Source organism: Epinephelus fuscoguttatus, linkage group LG1 (genome assembly GCF_011397635.1).
Source record: "Epinephelus fuscoguttatus linkage group LG1, E.fuscoguttatus.final_Chr_v1".
NCBI classification, from domain to species: domain Eukaryota; kingdom Metazoa; phylum Chordata; class Actinopteri; order Perciformes; family Serranidae; genus Epinephelus; species Epinephelus fuscoguttatus.
The window spans coordinates 22,452,784-22,478,490 of NC_064752.1; the positions used below are offsets into that span (position 1 = coordinate 22,452,784).

General features: G+C 41.8%; 1 protein-coding gene across 3 annotated transcripts in view; it reads left to right on the forward strand.

Annotated features, from left to right (window-relative positions):
- foxj3 (forkhead box J3) overlaps positions 1-25,707 on the forward strand; it is a 91,176-nt gene that overhangs the window by 41,972 nt on the left and 23,497 nt on the right. For all 3 annotated transcript variants that reach the window (XM_049572699.1, XM_049572708.1, XM_049572716.1), the window contains exon 3: positions 24,172-24,246. In XM_049572699.1, the coding sequence (XP_049428656.1) occupies positions 24,172-24,246 (75 nt within the window). The remainder of the gene's footprint in view (positions 1-24,171; positions 24,247-25,707) is intronic.

A 25,707-nucleotide genomic window follows, 5' to 3' on the forward strand; every position in this document is an offset into this window, starting at 1 on the left:
GGTGGGAGGGGTAGTGATTCACTCAGCAGCCAGTTTGATCCTGCTGTGAGGCGGGTTCCCGTGTCAGGAAGCTCCAGCCTGGCCACCCGCCCACCAGCCTCACCTTGCACCCGCCTACCGGCGCCCCACCGCTCACGCTCTGGCCCTTAGAGTGGGCGGGGAGAGCAGGCTGGCAGGCCTTGGCACGGATACATTTTGGCAGGAGCTGCTGTCCCCACACTCCACTGAGTGAAGTGCTGACTGCAGTGCAGAACATAAAAGGCCTGAGGCTTCTATCGCTTCCTCTTGTGGCCTGCAGGCCTGTGTAGAGATGTTGGCTTCAATTTTACTTGAAACTGTAGCTGTCTTTTTGACAGTCATGGCTATGGCCTCTCAGTTCATCCCCCTAATATATATGGCTGGTGTTATCATTTTAAACAGTCATTAACCCTTAACAGCTCCTTCCCATCTGCTTTCTTTGCTCAGTGAGATGAGATACAGCAGCCAGTTGTAAATGCTGTTGTCCATGGTCATCAATTGATTCAGTGAACTTCCTCCTCTGTGATAATGAGATCTGTTGAAGTCGATACCTGACTCATAGGCTGGGACACACCACTTGTGCTGTCGCCTTTTTTTCTTCTTTCTAAGAATCATTTATAATGCAGATAACAGCGGACGAAGATGGGCTGTGATCCCTGCACACATTCTCAGTCAGAGCTTCAGGCCTTTGAAAAAAACACTTAATCAGTTTGTATTGTCGAGACATGCTCTTCAGTTGGTAGTTATGGAGAAATATGAGAGGTCAAGGCTGTAGGAGCTCTGTCAGTGAGTGTAGTCGTGTCTGTTGGGTAGCTAGTCTTCCTCTTCTGGCCTCTAGTTAGTGAAAGCTTGGCTTTTTCTCTGTGTTGGATAAGGGCTTGGATATGAGAACTATAGACTGAAGTATTTAGCTGACTGGCATAAGTAAGACTCATAAGACTCTTTAATAACTGGAAAAGGGGTCAGGATCTGTATTTCTATGTCTTTTCCAGAGCTGTCCATTTATGTGGTGACTGAGATCATCACCTCCTGTGGGCCGTGCCCTTTCTTTGTCACAGATATGTAGCCTGAAGCTCAGTTGGGCAAGAAAATCAACCCCGGTGTCACAGTTAAAGTTATGAACTGCAAGGAATTTGAAGCACATTTCAAAACAACTCATAACTGGAAAAATCATTAGTTAGTTCTTCTAGATTCTTCAGAGGGGAAGATGAAGGGCCACAGGGAGCTGCTCAGAAACTCTTTAGTCATCGTTCCGTGGCTAGAAAGATTTAGACAGAAATAGCACTTTGCTTTCCCTGTATTTTAACTTAGTTTTCCCAGCGAGTGGCCTTTTGCCCTCCATCATTTTTCTACTTGGTTTGCTGTCGCCTTTGTGTAACGTAGTGTATGTACAGTCAGGGTTTAATATTGCTGAGAATGTCTGTGAATACTGCCACCCCATCAAAAGAAATCAAGAAAGTTTTCATCTTTAAAAAAAACTTTGTGTGCAATGAGTGCTTGTTAGTGTGAAGATTAAAATCCCAGTCACTCTGACCAAATGACCGACTAAGGTCATTGGTATGTGGAAATAAAGTTTGATGTTTAGGTGAAATTTCTGTTTTGCATTTTTCTTTTCTGATTATAATTATAAAATCAGTCTGTTTTGCAAAAAGCTTACAAAAACAAACATTAATCAGCTTCAGCATCACTATGTCTCTATAAAAAAAAAGGTCTGCTCTATTGCTCTTTTGAGCAGCAGCTTTTCTCAGTTGGATAAACAGCCAAGTCATCAGATCCTTGGAGGTGGGTCCAAGGTGGTGACATTACCCAGCTGTGTCAGAGTCAGACAAAACTGGACAATTTGAAAAATAATTTAGGTCAGGGATGAAGCAGTTATTGCTTTCACACTAAACTGCAGTGACATCCTCACTGTTAGTACCACAGTTTCCAATTTTAATTATCATTAGAAGCGTGTTTGATTAGCGTGCTTTTAAAATCTCACTGGAAAAACTGTACAGCATCAACCGGACGCAGGCGCGCAGATGCAACATGCAACGCAATGTGGGTTTGTTTTTTGAAATACCTTGTTTGCAGAGTGGGCGTGCAGCAGGCAAACCCAGTGATGCTACTGGTCGCTTGTCCTTATCTACAGTGACACAGACACTTGAGCAGTCATTTCAAAGGCAGGCTGTTTTTGATGTTAATGGACATTTGATATGATTTTCCCATGTTGGTATACGGCATTGGCTACGTTATTATTTTAATGCTTATGCAAACAAAAAGTGCTGCTAATTTTATCTGTTGTTTTCAGTATGAAATGATTTCAATTTCAGCACATCTTAACAGTAACATGATAACACTGATAACTGTGATAATTTTGGTGTCTATAATTTTGAAATTTTAATATCGTTTCATTTCTAATTTAGGTTAAAGGTGCTATATGTAAGAATGTGGCCAAAACGGTTACTGCACTCAAATTCAAAACACTGCCGCGAGTCGTGTCCGCCCCCCCTCCCCTACAGATTCGAGGTTGCTGGACAGTGGCATGCTGGAGACTGATTTGTTTGCCCACGGGCGGCTGCCGTGGCAGGGCTGCGTCGCTGTGTCCTTGATTTTCGGTTTTCCAGCGGACAGTTCGAGCAAGTCCGGCTTCTCTGCTGCAAATGCTGCTGCCAGGATACAGCTCATGAGGAGCCGGCTGCTAATGCTATGTACTGGGACACTGCTAATGCTGCTTGCCGTGCTGCTGTAGCTCAGTCGTAACTGTAACTGATGCTGAGACTCTACTGACTGTGTGACTGGTAGACAGGCCAAAACACAAATTCAAAACATTACCATGATTTGCGGACCGTAAAAATGTTTTTTAAATGCGAATGTTCTGGCTGTACTATTGTTGTCGGTGAGATCAGAATGTTATATGAACATTATTCCTTAGTCTCTGTGACATATTAGGAGGATTTTGTGACTCTTTGCTTTATATTTCTTACATATAGCTCCTTTAAAGGTCCAGTGTGTTGGATTCAGTGGCATCTAGCACTGAGATTGCGTATTTCGTTTTGGAGAACTACGGTGGTTGATGTGAGAACACAAATGGCCCTATGTGGAGTCAGTGTTTGGCTTGTCCATTCTGGGCTACTGTAGAACAACATGGCTGCCTCCATAGAAGAGGACCTGCTCATTATGTAGATATTAATGCTCATTCTAAGATAACAGAAACAAAACTATTCTTTTTTTTTTCCAAGGTGATTATACAGTAATGAAAACATAGTTATGAATATTATATTTCATTTCTGCCAATAGATGCCCCCACATCCTACACACTGGACCTTTAACATTTACAGATACTGTATTCTAAATCACTGCCAGTGATATGTTAAACTACAAGTAACCACAGTATGAATCCAAAGTAATTATGTTCACAGTCAAAAGTTGGCTAACGTAGCTAACTAGTTTACATGACATCCTCAGGCTGCTTAAAGGGTGCGGCACACACGAGCTAGGTTAAGCAGGCACAGTCTTCAATAAATTTTAATTGCCTCCACTATTTGTCTTAAGATAATGGGTTCTTCGTTTCTTTGATAGCTGTCCATGTTGTAACAGTGACAATGCTCCTGTGGTGTGCTAAAGCAAGAAAACAGTGCACTCAGTGAACTCTTATCTCTTATCTACCTTGTCTAATATTTTCCTGCACCTGCAAACATCACTACGTGGGATATTTTAGAGGCAAATTCTCTTTGCAGAACTTGTATTCTTAATATCATCTTCTGTTCTATGTAAGTATTAATATTAACCTGTGCTAACTGTACACAGCCTAACACAGTCTGAGCCTCCGGATGCATTAGTTCAGTGATTGGTTAGGGTAAAATCAAATCCTCCCCTCCAGGAAACTGCTTAATAAGAAGCCAATGTCAGACTGAATAATGGAGTTGTACCATAATGGCTATTCAGTCTGAATATCAGGCTACCTTTGTTGACATTGGGATCACAGATGGTGCCTTTTAACATAGCCTCTTCCTGTGTGTGTGTGTGTGTGTGTGTGTGTGTGTGTGTGTGTGTGTGTGTGTGTGTGTGTGTGCGCGCACTGATTTTTGCCCTGACAAGGAGGCAGAGAAGGGGGGGGGGGGTACGCTGATGAAATCTGCATGCTATAAATAGATCACAGTCCTTGGAATCTGCCTTTAACACTGAATCTGCCCTGTTAAATTCATCTAAGCTGGGTTAGACTGGCGACCACTGCTGCCAGCTCCGTCTGTACATAAAATGTAGTGTTAGAAATGTAAACACAGTGTGATTTAATTTTAACAAATATCTTTAAGTTTGAGTCAGATTGATTGATTTTTTTCCTTACTTTTTTATTTCTCCTGGTCTTTTTAAAATGTAATTAATAATATTCATAATTAAGGTAGCCTGCTCTCCCTGAAGAACGGTTGCCTCCTGTGAAGCATGCAGCTAATTTATCTGCCAGCACTGTAGCGTGCACACAGCGTTTCCTTTTTAGAAATGAAAGGAAAAGAGGCTGCAGGACTAATTAGCAGAGGCTGGAGAAGGATCTTTTAAAAAGTCTACGGCAACCTGAGACTGCTGATAGGGTCAAAGGTCTGTAGCTTGACTGAGGCAAGCCCTCCACTGAATATCCACTTAGAGCGACAGGGAGCTCAGCCATGCTGCCTTTCATCCATACTGTAGGTCATTCACATCTGATAGGAATTTTAAAAGGAGTGCACTGGCCCCGATGATTGGCATGTTGATAAAATCTGCATGGCAAGTAATTATCTTGGAAATACGTCTGGCTGGTGTTGTTCCATTTCATCTTTGTTTTAATCCACCTTCTCTCTTCTCCGGCAATTATTTAACCCCCGTCACCTTCTGTGTCAGCGTCTCACAGCTAATGGCTACTCTTCACAATCCCTGCTTTTTTGGAGTGAAAGGCGAGCAGGCATGTGTCTCTATACCACGCTGCTGTTGCCTGCCATTAAATGCTGCTTATTGATAAAGATGTCACCGTGGCAAAGGATATGTAGGCAAGGGTGTTTTTTTTGTCCTCTGCCTTGTCAGTGAAGCAGGATGGCTGTCTCTTATCCCAGAGAGATATTTGATCATCCTGCTGGTGCGTCCTCAGTGGGGTCAGCAGTCTGTGAGAGGGGGACAGTGACACAGCTGTGGCAGCCGAGTGGAACCAGTGATGGATGACATGCCAGAATGGGCCACGCTGCCTTCCCAGGCGCCTGTGTTGACAGGCTCGGCTCTCCACATCTCACATTCAGCATCAGTAGGGCTAATCGCGGGTCATGCCGGCCACAGATGTGACACGTGAATATCGCTCCTGTAATTGCTCATTTGTCAACGTCACATTCTCAAAGAGCAGATATCTGCAGCCACGTTATTGAATAAAACTTGCTGTAATGGACAAATATAAAAACAGAAAGGTCCTCACAGGATAAAAGCACTGCGCTTTAAAGTGGCCATAATAGATATTTTAATGTTAACAAATTATCACATGACCACTAAATTATCACCAAACCCTAGACTGTGTGTAAAGATGTGTCTCCCACTGTACAAAAATGCCGCCAAAATATCCTAGATACGACTGCAGCCATCTTACATTTGTGACGTCATTTGGAGCCACTGGATTGAGTTTCTGTCCATAAACTTGTCTGACCAATTTACAAGCAGTGCCATTGATCATGAGCACACTGATTAGCACACATGGCTGCCCCACCCCCTTTTATAGCTTGTCGTCTGTCTTTATTATACAGTCTATGCTTTGCACTTGTTGTTTGAGTTAATTCATCTTGCAACTTATTTGTTTTGGTTACTCTTACTGCTCTCAAAGTGCTGTTTTTAACCACAACTGGCAGCTGTTATCAGCGGTAAAAGCTCTAACATCTGACTGTACATTACCTGTGCGGCACTAAGTAACTAACAGACACAGTTAAGATTAAGCTAGTGATAACAGTGGAGCATTTAGCAGCTTAAGAGCTAGATATGTTCCTCAGGCGTGGGTGGAAACCAAAATGGAGCTAAGAGAAGAGTGGATGATGGAGTAATATTTGTCAGGTGGGCATAAACTCGACACGACTCCAGATTAATGGAAATGTTGCTTTGCATCTTCTGGATGTGTAAACGTGCAACTAAGGTTTGGTGATATGAGGCTATGTACCATATGAAGGTAGAAATGCGTCCACTGGTAGAGATTTGGCAATACTGTTTCTATCGTGGGAGCTATTCAGGCCAGGCATTGGAACAAATCAGGGATGGATTCTCATGTGATCTTGTGAGCTGCCTCACAAGGTACAGTGATTTGGGCGGACATGGAGGAGGAGTGTGAAGTTGTAATGTGCAAACCTGTAACACACTAAATTATTGTTCTCGGGAGCCTTAAAACTTACATTTTTAAATAATTTATATTTTACTGTTTTGAGTCTTTTGTTTTTAAATGTCTTGTTAGGCAGCTGGGTTTTTTTTGTTTTTGTTTTGAATTTCCAAATAAAAGAATAAAATAATCAAATGTGATGAAGGATGGTATGGTTATTTTTATTTTAAACCATTTCCTAATTGAATTTACAGAACAGTTACTGTCCTGTGATGTATACTGTTACTGTGATACAAAATTACGTAAAATGCAACAGAAGATTTTGGCCATGTTGCCCACCCCTGATGGCAACTGCTCGCCAAGGTGGTGGTAATATGTCACTGTCTTGTTTTATAGTTTGTTTCCACTGCCTCCAAGTGGCCATCAGTTACTGCAGGTTTATTTGGTGGGCAGTATTTTAACAGAGCATAGGCTGAAACAGATTTGTAGCCAAGGGCCACTTACAAACAGTATTTCTACAGATAAATATGGTGATTTAGTGTAAATGCCATTCATTAATTTTCTTTTTGCTTCTGGTATCCAATGGTGAAAGCTACATTCTGCGTAACTACAAATGTATTGGCTCTTTTCTTGTACTATGTAAATTGTTTTGTGAGTGTGTGTGTGTGTTCATGTGTGTGCTCAGAGTGATTATAATCCAAGCCCTGGCTCTAAGCCCTTCAGCCTGTGCTCCACCAGCCGCAAGGCCACAGCCTCTCCCCACCAGTTAATTGCATCTGAATTAGTCCATTAATGTGGCCGTGTAGAGGGATGAAGGGGTGCACGGAGGTGTCTGGCCTCTTTTGACCACTGCAATGTATTATTAATGGGTCAGCAAGTCTGGCAGCTCTGCATTAAGTTGGCTAATGGACTGTAGGGTGGGTCTGTGATTTCCTTTCAGAAGGAAATCAAATCTAATACATATTACAGAAAAAAGGCTTCTCTTAGGCTTTTTTTTTTTTCAGAGTTTGTTAGTGAGAGCAGAGCAGTGATTTAAAATGAGACGTTGCTTCTTGCCGTTCCTTTGTGGATTTGTTCCCTGCTGACAGGTTACTGTGGGGAGTCCAAGGTTACACTGAGTCATCCGCCTGTGTCTGTCATGGACATGTACTATAATGTACTTTGCTAATGAAAAGCTAAGTATCAGATCAGATTAATTTGGATGATGGTAAATGGCTTGCTTTTTTCTCTGCTGGTGTAGTAGCCTTCAGGCCGAGTGTATTCAAGAGCCTGAGGATGTGTGAGTGAGTGACATGACAAGAGTACAACTGAATAAGAAAATAAAATTCTTCCGCTAGTTGATCTCCATCTTTGGTACTGACAGCCTAACCTTGTTTTTTAAGTCATACACACCCTAGTCATTTTGGAAATCGACTCAACATCAATACCAGGCAAAAGAAGATTTTTGTCACCAGAACCAGAGTGGTGGTATTCATATATCATATTTGATTTGGATCCTATTGTAAAGTAACTATATTAACCTTAAAGTTCCCATAAAAAAAACTGAAGTGGAGTGTTTTTATCTTCTGTACTGGGATGTATTTCCCATTGAAACGGAATATTTGATTGGTGTACAGTTACAAGAAAGATTTAAATCAAATTGTTTGCATTCGATTGGACCACTAAAAAGTGGGAGGGTTTAATGTCAAGCACAATATGGTACCTCAACACACACCTCCTTCAACTTTAGATCAGGAGGATGAGGGAGAGATGAATGAATTAGACCTGCGCCACATTATTTTGTAAATGAAAACAAAGGTTTTGCCCACTGATATCCAAACACACATCTCTTCCTAACTCTTTCCATATTGTTTTGTTAGCTACTAAAAACTGCAAATGGTGAGGTGTGGTTTTATGTGATCTGTGTGGCTAGCAAGTTGGCTAAAGTCTAATTTGATTGGATGAACTTCTGTAAACAACCCCGAGTGCAGGATACCATTTTCCCTGGTTTTTACAGGAAGAGAAAATACAGGGATTCTGATGTAAAAATACATGTTTAGCACAGAAATAAATGATCAGTCAAAAAAGGGACACAGGTTTAAATCTGGAAAAATGATTTTTTTTTTTCATTTCATGGGGACTTTAATGGAATTATTCTTTCATTAAACTGCACAGTAATTTTAGCAGAATGCAGCTATGGTCAAATTTTGTTTCCTGACAGTCAGCAGTCACAAGAATATGACTATGCAAAGACAGAAGGTTAAAGAATGCATGTGACTGTTTTATTTATTTGCCGTCTGATAGTAACGTGCATTTTGAGCAGCAGCATAAGCTCTATAATGTTTGTGTAGACATGCAGGAAAAATAAAAGGTCAAAACGTCTCACTTTTTCCTCTGCTCGATATAATGTGTTTTCAGTTGGACTTGTTCTGTTTTGCATTTGTCTTCCAAACATCCCATTTTACAGTCGCGGTACAAAGATGTAAAATTTTCTCCTTCCTATTTAAGCCTACAAAGAAAAGAATACATTGAAGTAGCACACAAAAGGCTTTCTGTGCCGTTACTTAATTTGTCTAACTCTTAAGTGGACAGTTGGCACTACCCCGTCACCATTAGTAGCTGCAGTCAGTTCTTCATTGTTAGTGGGCACTGTAGTCAGCAGGCTGCTGTGAGGCATTGTCAGAGGATAGCATCAGAGGCTCTTCTTCTGGCTGATAATTAAGTGGCGTACTGACAAACGGCTTTCATCAGATCCCTCATGTGGAACTGAGAGCATGCGAAGGCTTTCAGGGAGGATAAACCGGAGGACGTCACTTTGCCTCCAATCTTTCATGGCCTTGTGCTGCCTCTGCAGTGGAGGAGGAAGGGAGAGAAAAGGCGCCCTGTGTACTGTAGCACAGGAGAGAAGTGCGAGCCTGCGTCGCTCAAAGAGCCAGACTCAATTTACAGCGCTGTGCAAGGCAGCTCTCTTTGCTGATATTGTCAGTCTGTACTGTACCATTTCCCCAGTTTGTCTCGAGTGACCAAGCACACAGTATGTTCTACGTCTTTTTTCCCCTTTTGAGGATCTGTCAATTATTTTTGTTTCCTCAAGGCTGATATATAACTTGCGATGACCTTAGGCGCTAAGTGCATGAGACTAGACTGACAGAGTTTGAACTACTGTGACTATAACCCCCTTAAAACCCCTCTAAAAACTAAAATGTCCCATCACTGCAACCTCCCTGTTCCCAATCGCCCCCCAATAAAATCAAGGGCAGGATGAGTCTGGATGCTGTTTACAGGCTCCTCATTCGTCGACTTTATAAGCTGTATCAACATTTATTGTGTGCGTTTGCCAAACCATAAAAGGGAAACGGCTGTCTGTCACTGAGAAATGTGCATTGCAAACCGGTGTGTATATGCTCGGACAAAGACGGGTTTAGCTAATGTTAGCTCATCAGCAGCTAAAGTGGAGGCTGAGGAGCTGTTAACAGGATCATTTGGATGATATTTGATGTCTCGACTTACCAGCAATTACTAGAAATAGGGAACTAAAAAGCAGTTACCGTCAAGTATAATTCCACGTTTGAATGTATTTAATGATTAGAGTAGTGAAAAGGTCATTTTAAGATTTGCAGTAATGTAGCTGTTATACATGAATGTGAGCTACAGAGGGTTGGTTTTCTAGATACAGAGTCATTTTCAAAATTAATTTCAAGCAAATATACTTATTTAAATATTTGTCAGTGGCACAGTTTAGGTAGTGAAACAAAATTCTCATGTATTTAACTGGAAAAAAACCACATTATTTTTCCTAATGTATCTGTCAAATGTCATATCTAGGGCTGTACTTGACTCAGAATGATGTCAGTCAAATCAGATCTGGCTGGTCAATACGAATATACGACTGCTCCCTCCATTTTTTCCATATAGAGTTTGAAATCTTGAACAGAATTTGGTGGGACATTTAGGGTGACAGCGACATTTATGTAATATAATAAACAAGCCAACCAAGCCCTCTGAGCTAACGAGTGCTAACTACGCTAATAACTGATTGGAAATGTGCAACAGCATTTTTCGTTGACACTAGATATTAAGCAAAAGATGGACACTGTATCGTATTAAGTTGCTGTGAGTTGTAAATTCACTACTTCTAAGCAGAAGGCAGAAGATAACGTTATCTCAGAGCCTGACTGGGCAAAGCCTCTTTTCCTCCGGGCTGCTGCCCTCGTCTCACTTAGCCTCACCCTGGGTCTGGGTCCATAGCAGCATGTACCGGAGAGCAGCGTGAAAGCAAGGAGCGTTCATTCGACTTGAAGAACCTCAGTTGACTGAGTGGTCTCTGACTTATGATTTGAATATTGGACTTTCATGGGGCTGCCCTAGTCCCGTCATTTTTTAAATTATTTTGTACTATTTAACAATACAGTTTTCATGGATAGACTAGTGACCCCTCAGGAAAGTACTAATGGGCCTGTTTGATCCCCTCAGACAATCCTGGCTCCAGCACTGCGCTGATTCTCATTTTTTCTCAAGTGGATGCTGCACATTTTTGTTTTATTCCCCTGGCTTGATTTTAATCCTGCCGTGTCTCAACCTTTCTGTTCCAGCCTAATCTGCTGTGTTGTATCGACTGGTTTGCTGTTATCTATCACTCAATCCTGCCAACTTCCACAGAGGTCTGTGCCATTCACCATGTCTCCTCAATACTTCTTGGTTCATCGCCAATCACAACCCTGTCAAAGGTCAAAGATGTTCTGAAATAATCCACTTAATGGAATAATGCTGCACGCTGCACCGTGCAATAGTGCAGCAAATGTAGCTACACCAGAGGTTGTACAAAGCGGTTTGACTATGTGTGCGGTTTGGCTCTGAGCAAGAGAGTGAGACAGAAAGGGAGAGGCGCAAATATCAGCAAAAGAGAGACAAAGACGGATAGCTCTCTGAAGGACTGTGATCAAATAGGCCTCATATGAGTGGCTCTGCGCTTTTGTTGTAGTGTGACCTGCCATTCAGCGTTGCATTAAGTGAATTTTTCCCCCACAGCTTTTCAAATCTGCAGTGACCGCCTCCCAATTTATAAGGGGAATGCTCGAATTTCAAACGTAGCATTCAAGCCAGGGCTGTAACCTTGAGTGCACCTAGAAAATAATGCAGAAGTTGTTTTTTTCCTTGAATTTCTGCAGGTCCATTCCAAGGTTGGCCTAACCGCAACAAAGCAGGTAGGGAAGGGAATGTGGGTGCATGTGTCTGAGTGAGATTGAGTTCAGAACATTTATATTGGAGCCTTTGGTCTCTAACCCCATTGCTTCTGTTGAAAAGGGAACATCCTTGGTGCAGCATTCATAAACTTCTTTTGTGCCTCTCGAGAACTATGGGGGTTTTGTTTTGGCTCGGTCTATTGTCTGAGCTCTATAGGTTGCAGTGTCCCTGGATTACCCTCAGCAAAATTACTCGTCAGATAAAAGTGGATTGCTTTGCTTGCTTGATCAAAACTGGCAGGTAAGCTCAACATGTACTTTTACTTTATTTTTGCAGATTTCTTTGGTCAATGAGTATTTGACAGTGGTTAAAGAGGAGCTATTATGCTCATGTTCAGGTTCATACTTGTATTTAAGGTTTCTAAAAGAACATATTTACATGCATTAATGGTTAAAAACCACTTTATTTTCCTCACCTGTCATTTTAAGCCCCCCTTCTTAAAAAAAAAAAAAAAAAAAAAAAGAAAGAAAAAAAAAGAAATAAGAAGAAGCTGAGTCTGTGTTTGTGGGTGCTCCATATCTCAGCTTCTTTGCACCGTCATTGCAGCCAGGGGAGTGACTATAATAGAAAATAGCTGCACTTTCTACCGTGAAAAATCCCCAATAAAAGCTTATAAACACAAGTTGGCATGTTCCAGCAGAAATATTATTTGAAATTAGGGAGAAATTAACAACATCAGCAACCATGATTTTATGTTTCCCTGATGTTAGCATGTAGCTTCATTAAACAGTGTATGCTACGTCACTTGCAGTAGCGTGCCTGGAGCTGATTACAATAGAAAGAAATCCGGCACACTATGACGTCATACGGCAGCCAGAGTAGGAAAAACAGTGGGAAACAGGGTTATCAAAACAGAAAGACACCTGGCCACCTTTATATGAATATCCGATGTTGCAACATTAAATGTAAGACACAAAATATGGAAAAGCATAATAGAAATGTGCACAGCCTGGTCTATAATGACTTGCTGTATATCAGAGATAGTCTTGTGTTGCTGTGTCGTAGCGTGCTTGAATTCATGTAGAATAAACGTCCTTGTGCATCTTTCTGAGGTGACTTTCTTCCGCGAATGAAGCACACTCTGTACCTGCAGCCTCCCCTTGTCTGTCTCTTTCCTTTTCCTGCAGTTTGAATGTATGGAGCTGGCCTCTGGAAACAATACACCTGTGGAGGCTGATGCAAACCAGTGACCTCGGTTGTCATCTCAATTGGCTCCCTGTGGCAGGCAAACCTTGACAGCTTTTTTTCCCCCCCTTTGTTTCTTGTGTTTATTTTCATTAATTATAGCTATTTAAAAATCCCAAATAATAAACTCCAAGCATATCACTGTTGCAAATGTTCTGAAAGATTTTTTTTGTGTGCTGCCACCACTGTTTTCCGGATAACGTGTTCTTTTTTGAGTCCTCACAACATGTAATCGCTTATCAAGCTAATTTCTTTCTTGCATGTATTGCCCTCATTATATGAGCCTGCCAGTGAAAAATGGGTTTAATTTAGCCAAATGCTCACTGTTAGGGGGGGGAGAGAAAAATACAATTTCCCCATAGTGTCATCTCCTTCTGCACAAGTGGCTGTTGAGTTTTAATTACTATAATACCTCAAAGTGCTACACCAGATGACCTGGGTCTAGATAGTCAAAAGTTAGCGATCAATTTGATTTTTCTTGATTGCTCATTTGCTTTTCTCTTTGCATTATTGACATAGACGTAGAGCTCTTCTCGCACCGAATAACAGGTTATTACACTTATGACAGATTTCACCTTGGCGTGTATTTTTCTGTGGCAGGCAAGCAAACTGTTTATGTTTTATTAAAGTTACATACAAGTGAGTAAAGATCAGAGGCTACGGGGTTTAAAACCTAGCATGCCAACACATTACTACGAGATGCCAAGGGAGGCAGATCAAATGCCTTTGAAGATGGTTAGAAAAATCAAGTTGAAAATCGTTATAGTTGACTTCATTGGTATTTGAGTGTGGGCTTTGGGTCTCTCCGTAGCTTTGCTAGATACGAGAGTGCTTTGCGGTGAGTGTTGGCAGACTTTTTGAGTCTGACAGTATGGTGTCGGAGGGGGAGGGTTCACTATTGTCAATAAAGCTTAGGTAGTGCTAAATAGAGTTAAATATGTCTTTAATAGGCTCTTAATGTAATTGTTTTTGTCAAACTCACTTTACCTACTGTACTTCAGTCTCTCTTGGAACCTTTAGCAAATTTCTTATGATTTTTTATTTTTTGTGAAAGTGTTAAAACAGCAGGTGACAATGGTTTTAAGTGTTCATAAAGTGAAGCGTACAGCCTCCTGGCACTCCTTTGTCATCACACAGCAGGTTTTCATCCAGTCAGTCAGAAGAGCCTCGTTCTAATGGCCTTAGGGTCACCGCTCTTCTCTCAGCTAACAGGATTAAATCATCTGGTGATTGCACCTGGACGAACTTACCTTTCTCTACCTGTGTCTTTGTGAGTCCAATAATTTTTTTTTTGCAGCGCTGCCTTGCTGAGCGAATGCTGTGGCATCCCACATGCCTTCCCACACCCACTACAAATAGACAGCGAAGGTGCTACATTCCGTGGCCTCGGTGCAGATCCCCGAGGCTGAGGAGTATGTTCTGTGTTGGTGGGCATGTCACAGGGTCCATATAAAATAACAAAGGCCTAAAAATACAGTAATCTACCTGTGTGTGTGTGTGAGTGTTTGTGTGTTAGTGTGTGAGTGTGTGTTACTGTATCTCTACTCTTCCCGTTGCCTTTATTGTGGGCTTACTTGCTGCACTCAGTTCTTACCGCTCCTCACTGTCACCTCTTTGTTTCTGCCTTCAGTCTGTCTCTTGGTTCGGCTTGGCAGATATGTACCAGTCAATGAAATTGTCAATTGAAGATATATGGAGATATTGTGGTTTTCAGCAAGTCAAAATAAAAGATAGATTTACTTTTCCCAACATCTGTGCCTCCAGATGAAATACATCAGAGCATTCTGTATACAGTATAGTAGTGTATAGTACAGTGTTGAAGCATTTTGTTGAGGTAAAACACTAAAAGACCATTTGTTTGGTTTTTTTTAATTAGTTTTTTTCAGTTCTGTATTGGGGATATCGTAACATCTTATGTTTTATAGGCTTGCAACATGTACTTTTTTTTAAAATCTAAAGAGTCTATAGGTTCTTCATAATATTTCTTCAATTCATAGATTTAATTTTTGTAGGTAGTAGGCCTCAAACGTCATTAAATATTCCTCAAATTGAATTTTTGACGTTGTAATTACCATAAACATTTTGTCTAATTTAATTTATCCATCTTTAAAAAATTATTTTTGTCAAAATGACTCAAGCTCTTTTGTGTGAAACTCCCTATTTCTGATATTATAAATCTTTAAACCTGCCACTGAACCTAAAACTGTCTTTTTACTTCTTACCTTCACTTACCTGTTGCCAAAATTTAGATTAACTTAAGTCACTCTAATCACCGTATCCCCACACAAAAGCTACCTCTGCACGGGACCACATGTATTGTATATGATAAATTTATACTTACCTGCAATTCTTGAATAAAATAAAGATTTGTCCAAAAATCTGCCTTAAATTTGGTTAAAAATGATCTTGAAAAGATGTAAGTGTCTGATACCTGCAAACACCCTGTTTTTCTTTAAGCAATGTTATACGACAGGGTTTACTTTACTATCATTATTGGCAAGACAGTGACGCGACATGACCGAGGCGCTTGAGTCACGGTTGGTAACTGTTATACAACAGTTACCAGCAAAATAAAAGATACAGGCTCGTTAAAAATGTGCTCATATAGTGAAACGATTTGCTCTCAAAATAAAACGCTTTTTGTTAATGTTTTCTTTGTTTCCTTGAAAATACATGGGTTCTGACTAATAACTGGAAACATCACGTCAGTAGACTCCTATGTAATGAAACCTAGTTACTAGTTCAGCAAGTAGGCCGACCCTTAACGACCTAGCAACAGAGTCGATTTCTAGTCAACGTTGAGTCAGCCAGCCGACTTGACCTAATGGTTATGCTTTGTAGAGATCGTGGGATTTTCCAAACTGAATAAATACCACATACATAACCATAAAACTACCTTGCTAACTCAGTCTTGTTGCAACTAAGATATCTGCTGGGAAAAAAAAAGTTTCCATCGGCAGACTTAGCTGCTATGTCCTCAAACTTCACACGTAGACTATTTTTAAGATATTGCCGTGTCATCGACTCCTGGGCGCAGCTAATGTGATTCAAACATTCCAGTAAAAGTTAACTCCAGAGCGCTGTACAAGTCAAAATTTATTGGGAAAAGATAGTAATCATTTGCAACATTCTCAGCATGTTTTTTATCCAATGAAATATTCTGCTTCAATCCATATTTTATGGCATTTAGCCTTTCAAAAACATTTTCACTGCGGTCAAAAATGTGATTGCCCTCCAGCTCACTGCACACAAAGGGAGGCACGCATCTGTATTAACAGGGCGGTCTAGCAGCAACCTAGCAGCACCATAAATTATAGTAATTGAAGAAAGTTGATTTAAATCAAAATGAACAACAAAGCGATCCATTTTTCATTCAGCTCTGAAACTTAAAATGTTGCCATGGAAATGGCAGAGTAATATTTGTAGTGGTGAGGATGGTGTGCTGTCGTGGCACATGGCACGTTTTAAATGTCTAGTTTATCAATCAGATTGCGCGGTCAGATCTACTTATTGTATCATATTGATTAACCTGCTGATTATTTTATCAAGCTATCTTTTTTTACAAATAGGAATATAGTGAAAAAATGGCCGTTATAATTTCCTCACACCTGAGGTGACATAGCACTATCAGCATCATGCATACGTACAAGGCTAGCAACAAATCCTCACATCTGAGAAGCTGAATCCAAATGTTTGGAGTTTTTTCCCTTTTGAAAAATGCTTAAATTATTTATCCATTAAAAGATTAGTTGACAATAAGTAAAAATCTAATATTATAACACTATAACTGAGGGCACACGAAATGCGACTTTTTGCATGCAGCAGAAAATGCTTGTCATTTTAGACAGACCTCCACCCTTGCATAAAACAATTTTCAGACAGTGATAAAAATTCACTGCTGTGTACAGTGACATCACTCTTTATGGCGACACCTACAGTCCATGTTCATCAACACATACGCAGCCCTAAGGTCTTTATGTCCTTCCATTTGTTTGGCTGATGTTTCACGCGCTCACTCATTCATTCACTTGCTCAACTCACCCACTCAACCACCAGCTCTTTCTCTCCATCTCACCATTCATCCATCCAACAGATCTTATTTCTGTATTTTTCAAACAGATTTGAAGCATCTATCTCAGCAGTGGCTCAATTCTTTTATATCCCTTCATCATTCAGACGTGCTGACAGGTCAATTAGAGGTTGAGGTCCTATATCCTCCAAGCGATGGCACTAGCAAGAATGTTTGCTTTGGTTCTTCTGATTCGTCCCCTCCTCTGTACAGACACTCTATACCAGATATTAGATGTGGCAACACAGGCCTATATAATATTTTTACATGGCTGTTTCTCTCTCTCTCTCCAAAAGCCCTGTGGTACATTCTGTCTTCTTTTTCTCTGTGAATATGAAAAGACATGTTGATTTCATACAAAATGGGATAAACTTAAACGGGAGTAGTACTGGAATCTGGTACACAATGTCACCTAATGTAACCTTGCCTTACTCGATAAGCGTGAGTCTGTGCATCCCTTTGCTTTTCTCGCCAGACCTGCTCTTTATTGAAAATGTAAATTCAACCCAGGAATAATTTTCAGTTGGATATATTTGCCTTTATGAGTGGCTCCCGTAGCGGAGGTCATTGTAATGTTTAACCGCTGGTTCCTGACACCGATCACCACCGCCTGTTTTCCCACACACTGCAATACGAGGGAGAACACTTTGATCACAAATACAGCAGATCCAGCAGCATTTAAGTTCCCCTCCATTTGGAGTTTGATCTTAACACTTTAAGAGCACCTCTAGGTCATCACAGACTTTCACTTGGTGTCAGGAATGTTTCAAGTAAACTCACATCTGCCTCTTGTTGCTTTTTGTTAGTTGTGGAAAATATAAGAGTGGGCAGTGTGTTGGTTGGTTAGATCCCCCGCACACTTTCTTTTTTTTTTTTTAAAGCTTTGTCTAGAGGCATAAAGTTGCAGGAAGATGGTGTGAATGTGGGAAGGCCAGGAACCTACGGGGGCATCGATTTGTTCATGTTGGACCACAGTGTGACTCTTCCTCTCCCTCGGTTGCTGGTGTTCATCCCTGTGTCATAACCGGTATGTGTGCATACATGTGTCTGTCCCAGCATGCCGAGTTCGCTCCCTTGGGTCTCTGACCGTGTGCACAGGGTGCCTCCTCCTCCCCAGCTGTGAGGAGCAGGGCTCTGACATGGCCTGTCCCTTTAGCTCACTCTGAACGTTTGACACGCCGAGCGCAGAGGTCAGCCTGACCTACTTTCCCCTGGCGGCCCTTCTGCTGAGCTGCAGCGCTCCTCAGCAGGGGGGGCAGCGAGGGCGGAGCTGCTTACGCCTCCACTGCTGTCCTGGTGTGTTAAATCACCGCCATTTGTTAGGAGACACGTACCAGTGTGTGCGCGTGTTTTTTTTTTTTTTAGGTGTGTAGGAGGCATCCCACATGCACAGACATACACACACACACGCAGGCTTGTGCTGAGGTTGGATATGAAGTGCTCTGTGGGGGTTGCAGGTAGATGCTGGGCAGCACTTGGGCAGGACCCCTGCAGTGAGCTCTGTCTGACTCACTTTGTGTATCACTGTTCACACCCTCTGACCTCTTCTACCTACTTCACTTCCCTCTGTACTGTAGATCCACTTATACCCTAATGCAGAACTTGTAGCCTACTGTCTTAAGCAAATGCTCACACAGACTAAGGTTGTAAATCTAAGGAGCTGCTGCTCAAATGCTGACATATTGTTTATATGCGCAGCAGTAATTGGCCTTAATTTTTCATCAGCCTATCGTTGTCTTGCTCTCCCCATTCTCTCCTACTCAGCAAATACACTGCGATCTATCAAATGCAGCGACTGTCGTTGTCACCGTGTTTTCTTCTTCTTCTCCCCCTGCCGCTGTTTTAACATTTTAAAACCGTCTTTTGTTCTGGTTCATCTCTTCGCCTACAAATGACCCACAGCCTGTTAGTTTCACACCACTAATGTGTCTGAAGCAGTGGAAAGAGTTTGTCTGACACAATACGGTACGTCGCGGACACAGGGCCTGTCAGGAGGAGAGGAGAGCAGGCAGGCAGAGTTCATTAAAAAGTAAACTTCTAATGTAGCGGCAGGCCTTGGCTGCTTGACTGTATCAATGATTTAGGCTCAGCAGAAGGCTCTTAATGGATAGAGCCACCTCTCTGTGCAAGTTCAGCCGCTTCTGTCCGCCTGGCATCAAGTGGCACACACACTCAGAGGCTGTGAAGGGAAAATGGTTTTAAGTACTTAAGTGTGTATGGCATTGTACAGCTTGCATCACACACCCTTCTGCTCAGACGCTCCCCCGTTGGACATGTCGCAGGGTTTTTAAAGTGGCATAGTAGCTGGCTAAAATGAGAGCCTGGTATCTGTTTGTCACCATCCACTATGCATGATCACCTCCTGCGTTCATGTTGTTTTATTCTTCTGAGTTGAAGTCGAACTGTGACGAGGCGAGGGACAGAGTGTGGCTCAAAGGACAAGGCCCGTGTAGTGCTGCTGTCACTGCAGCCTGTGTGAAGTAGTCTGGCTGGGCCGAGGTAGAGAAAGAGCATCTGTGAGGAACTCTAGTCATGTTTATGTGTACTCAACGTTGGGCTCAAACAATAAGTCCTTTACCAGGGTTCCCACGAATCCTTAAAATGTCTCAAAGGGCATTGAATCCTTAATTGGCATTAAAATCTTTCCCATGTCTTAGCATTAAAATGTTAAAACTAGGGATGCACCGAATATTCGGTAACCGAATATATTCGGCCGAATATTGCAAAAAAACACATATTCGGTGAAATAAGTGAAAAGCAAGGCCGAATAATAGCAGCATGTTTTGATAACGCAATCAAACAGCGTGCTGTGAGGGGCGGAGTAAAATGTCGGCAGTGTGGTGATCCATCCGTCACCACACCCGCATTTGCGACTTAAAATAGTTTTGAGCGAGCAAAATAGGCTTAAATCATTCAGCACGCTGTGCGAGCAGCCTACAGATTTCAACCAGCAGCAGAAACGAAAGGCGAATCCCACAGATTGTGGGTTGAACGGGGGTCACAGACACAGACAGTAATGTATTCCTGTCAAATACAGCGGCCATCGGCTTACCGGCGACGTAGAAGTCAGCTCCAATAATATCCTCTTCTTGGCGTGTGGACTGCCCAAAAGTACCCGAACAGTCGAGCCAGCCGAACACAGGTATGTGACTTGTCAGAGGAGAAACGAGCCGTTCACGGCCCACAAACCTCACCGCACTTTAGGGACTGTTCTTTACTTATGAATGGGAGGAGGGTGGCTGGTTGATTCTTATTTTATTTATTTATTTTATTTGATCCCCCCTATGTTAATCACTAATTGATGCTGTTTTTGAAGTATGAATAAGTCAATAAGTAATTTATTCCATTGAAATATCATTGCTGTAGCCTGTAATAGAAAAGTGATTTATCTTTTTATAAATGACAAAAGGCACATCTGCCTCATTTTCGCTGTGGTATCGTGATACTACTCAGAACCATGATATTTTCATTGGTATCGTACAGTGGGTCCCAGTTTTGGTACCGTGACAACACTAATCTGGAGGTGGTTCATCTGCAAAAACTAATGAAAAACTAAGCAACAATATTCGGTATTTGGTACTCGGTATTCGGCCAAGCGTTTAATATTATTCGGCTTCGGCCACAGATTTTCATTTCGGTGCATCCATAGTTAAGACATGGGAAGTAGGATGTTGCATAGTAAAATCTCAAAATAGATTTACATTTGCCTTAATGTCACGCATATCAGGATAGTGGGATATTTTGTTTGTGGCCAGGATGCTCAGAGCAGAGGATTCACTGTCTGCTAGCAAGCTGTCACTGTACCTGGACGATAAAAATTCAACAAAAATTGTCTGTTTAACCAAGATTTCGGGGTAAAGCATATGATGATGGTGTACTATTATGCAAAAAAGTTTTTCAAACTCAACACAGTAGGAATCAAGCAGTGGAATCCCACATGCAGAGGGAGAAACAAAAAATCGCCAAGTCATGTTTTATGTTACAATAAACTTTTGGGCAAATTGTTTCTAACCCTAAGTAAGTGATGCTGTTTTTTTCCTGTTATTTTTGTTTTAATAAAATTAGTCTGAGTGGCATTAAAAAGTCTTAAAAGTCTTACATTTAGCTTGCCTTAGGAACCCTGTCTCCTCCCAGGGCCTCCATATCACCATTACTTTGTCTTAAAAAGTTTGGATTTATGTGTCAAGTCTATGTGACTTTTCACACCTCATTCTACAGATAAGCATTTTCTGCATCATAGCATTGCGCATACTCACTCGCAGGCAAAGTGGCTATCATGTGGCTGGATTACATTCAGACCACATAGAGTCCTGATCGCAGCGGAAGCCTGAGTGCTTCTGTATCTAGTTTTAAAGATCCGATAGCAGTGTGACCAAAATATATTGTGGTTTGAGAGCTTTCCATGAATGTATTTTGGTATGTAACAGAGGCTGTAATGGTTAATTATGCTTTATGAGCCTGTGGTAAAACTTAACATAGAATTACAGCTATAACCTCAATGAATAAATTAGTCCATCGACAGAAAATGAATGAATTGATGATTGATTATTCGTAGCGCTTTCATGCAAATATAGAGATTAATGTGAAGAGTTGCTACTTTTTTGTGTTTTATTTCATGTCAAAGATGTCACTTTGCGCTCTCAGAATTTGTGATGGGCATTTCTCACTCTTTTTTGACATGTCAGGGATACTCACCTTGCTTTGCTGAGGGGCCACTTTTGCCAAATGACAGGAGGCCAGGGACCAGTTAATAAACAAACAATAGTATTTATCAGTACATATAATAAATACATGAGTTGCCTAATTTCAACCTTTCAGTGTTTGCCAAAAGGAAAATCCAGTCGCAGCAGCCCTCCACAGGTCAGATGTACACACAGGGCAATTCTAGCGTTTCTAGGATTTGAGGGCAATTGGGGCTTAGGTTAGGGGATCCTCTAAACAAGCTATATTTTGAAGCTTTTATATATACTCTTGCACCATATTTACACCCATCTACAATAAAATCCCCAGTGTGAATCAACTTACTTTGATTGTGAATTAGAAAATGGTCGGCAGGCTGCCAGGGACACTATTGCCAGCCAAACTTGGCCCACGGGCTGTAACTTGAATGTCACTGTCACAGGCTAAACGATTAATCAGTCCATCAAAATAATACTTGACAGATTTGTTGATAATAAAAATAGTGACTAGTGAGACAGACTGCATGTTTTAAATGTGAGAATCCCTTTGTTTTCTGTCAATTTTATTTTGATTCGTGATCATGTTGTGTAGGCGTACAAGGACAACTTGTATTAGAGAATCTATGTCTCTTATTACCCTGTCTATTGTATTTTGTGCTGTTGTCTTTGTCTGTGTGGATTAAATTTCCCGTGTTCAGGTATTTCCGTGATACTCCACCCAAAATCTTTGGAGTATCAAACACTCAGCCCTGCAGTCTTTAAAGGTGGCTGTTAAAATTTAGTATTTTGCTCCTTCAGAAACAACGGGAGCCTCGGTTATCTTGAGTTTGTGTCAGCTCTACTGGATTACAATGGTGGTGAGACAAAAAGTGTCAGAAAGCGTTACAGCATAATCCACTTCTCTGCTGCCTGTTCTCATGCTCAGTACGTTGCAAACACACAGAGCTATTTATGCTACTTCAAGTAGGTATTTGTAGTTTGAGGAAAGGTGATATTGTGACATGGAAGGAGTTTCTCTTACCATATTTCTTTTGCTGAGCACACAGAGGTACAGCAGAGCAGTGAATTATGCTTCAGGTGTGTTAAGAGGTTCCAGCAACTGACAATAAATTTCATACAATAAATTCAACCTTGATGGGAACTAGAGTGAGTTGTCATCAAACGTGTTAACCACAACTCTATTAAAGAAACAACTAAAAGTATCCTCAATGCTACAATACAAGAAGTAAGCGCTAAGATAGTGTATCAAGATGTAATCTTAAAAGTTGGGTTTTAGGGTCTGCGGTGGAGTAAAGACTATGATTCTGCTGTCACTTCGGTGGGGACTGCAAAGTCAAAAAAAGATCCTTGACTGAGATTAGCAACCACAGGGGCATTGTGCTCCTTTGTGCAGTGGGCACGCCATAGCACAGGGTTGGGCCATGATGTGGAGGTTTGACGGAGTAGTTCCCCTCGCTGCCCTCCAGATTAACACCAGAGTCTTGAACTTGATGCGAGCCGCAACACAGACCCAATGTCGTGAACACATTTTGGGGGATCCATTGTGACATGAATTCTTTGTGAAGGCGCAAACTGCAGAGTTTTTACAACCTGCTTTCAAGCCCACAGGGATGATTGTTTGATACTCAGAAGATAGATTTTGGGTTGAGTTTCACTTTCAGAAAATATTCCCTTCTGGCACAGAATTGTTTTGACTGTGGCGCCAGTTTCCCCCCCTCTATATTTTGTGTTGGAGAAGAGTGTTAGACTTATTCTGGATTGCATTGGCATTTCAGAGTGATTTAACCAGAGAGATTGACAGCATTACAACGAGGCTGTCATTATCATCCCTCCTGTGGTATAATTGCCTATACTGTTGAATAAGCAGCTCCCATCTTTTGCACTTGGGGGTCTCTCTGTCTCTCTGTCTCTCTCTGTGTGTCTCTCTCTACTTATCTTCTGCATCCGTTAAACTCATCAGAGAATCCTACAGCTTTTTAGTGTGGCCATCTGTCAATACCACTCCATAAAGTGGAGTGGAGAAACGTGTGCATCCATTGGCTCTTGTAAGCCCTCAGCTGGCCTGCCTCCAGCTGGTTCTGAGGGCCTAGCTGTAGCTGGTTAACCCAGGCCTGGAGCATCGCTCTCCAGCCCTTGTGGCTACTTCAGCCCACCTCGCCTCCCCAATCAGGCAGCTGGATGAACCTCCCTCTTCACCGCCGTGGAGTAGCTTGTAACACTGTAATGAGTTAACTTTCAGAATGATCTACATAATTTATTTCCTGCCCCCACAGGAGCTCGCTGAAGCATTAATTAATATCAGGCCCTGGTATCAGCAACCATCCCAGTGTGGGATTCCTTCTGGCTCCTATTTTTGGCACCCGAGGAATTCGATATGTTGTGCAACCAGAATGCAGTTTGTTGGACATTGATGAAAGATATCGCTTCCTGGTGGCTTTGTGCGCAGATTGAGCTCCTTTTATATGTGTGTGTAGAGTGAAATCTGGACACAGTTGCAGGCCAGATCTCACGCCACTGAAATGAGCTGACCTCGATGACAGGAGCCGTGACTAAACCTAAACGATACATGCCAACAAGTTGTACGCCCTTGTCGCTGCTGGCAGTGACGTTCTCCTCACTCGAGTACTGCAGACTTGTTTGTGTAATCTGATTTTTGATATGTGTTTACTCACCTCACCACCTTTCTCTCTGTTTTTCCCCCACAGAACTCAATAAGGCACAATCTGTCATTGAACAAGTGTTTTCTCAAAGTGCCTCGCTCCAAAGATGACCCAGGAAAGGTGAGACTTTTAAGCATTCATTTGATTATAAACTAATAAGAATGCATGTAATTATGATAAAAACACACACATAGGGGAATATGTAGTGTCTCAGCTGGCAGAATTCACTGTTTCAACATTTTTTTTGTTGTGTATCATGCTATCTCTGGTAGAAAAATGTTACCTTTGAATGGCTGCCAGGACTCTGACAGTCTGGAAATGCATGGCATGCTCGTAATCTATTATGAACCTCCCACCCCCACAGAATTGCATTTCAAATGTAAGGAGAGACTAGTTTGTTGGACCAGCGCGGACAGCAGATGTGGGCTAGCGGCGGAAAAAAAGCCACAGACTGGTAGAGATGGGGCCGTAACAGGGTGGAAGTCAGGTCATTTCCAGAATCTTGTGTCCCTGAAGTATTTACTCAAGGTGAATCTACTCAGGGAAAGAAAATCAGACCTCATTTGCTCTCTGCTCAGCTCCCATTTTTCTTCCCTGTAAAAGGATGTATAGTCTAACATGTTAATTTGACATTTGAATCTCAGTAGGAGCCAGATTTACTTCGCAATCTGTAGCGACATCAACCTGATAAGTAGTGTCCCCCGGTCCACTGAGTAGTTCATGAAGGAGGGAGCCTATGGGCCTATGTTTTTTGTATGATGGCGTGCATAGGTCTAACCATATGTAGCCTAACCCAGATTTCATCCCGGTACTGTCAAAGCATACGCTACATATGCTTAGGGAACCGCACAAATAATTACACACACACACGCACGCACACACCGACACATGCATGAAGAGCTACGCCTAGCTGTGTAGAGGATGGGGACTGAATGCTAATTTCATGTTTTGCTGTAATCCTCTGATATTGACACTCCTGGGAGCTGCTCCACTAAATACAAAATAATCTATTGCTGTATGGATCCCATTCCAAATGCATGGCCAACATGCTCGCATCCTTAATGTTTAATTTGGAATTTTCCTCACTCCCTTCCCCCCCGAAGACAACTTCAAAGAGGCGCTAGCCGCTCTTGATATGTTGCATCAATATTGTAATGTGGCAGGAATATGAGAACTGCTGGTTGGATGAGATAGGAGAGTCATGTCGCTCTCTGTCTGACTCTCTCTCTCCGAGATGGTGTAAGAGATGACAGTTGGTATTGTACATACACACACACACACACACACACACACACACACACACACACACACACACACACTGTCTACCTCGGAGGTAGACTTGCAGCCTCCGAAGGCTACTGTTAATAATCTTTATTTTAATTGGTGGTACGTCTCAGTCTAGAGTTGCCTGGATAACCAGTGTACTTGTGTATGTGTTTGTCCTTCCTATATTTACACAGAAAAGGGGAACTAGATGACAAAATTTGTGTTGATGTAGGAAAATGAGCTGCGTCATTTACGGGTAGAGAGCAGGTAGAGTACATGTGTTATCAGGAGCTGGATTTTTTTTTGTAACTATCT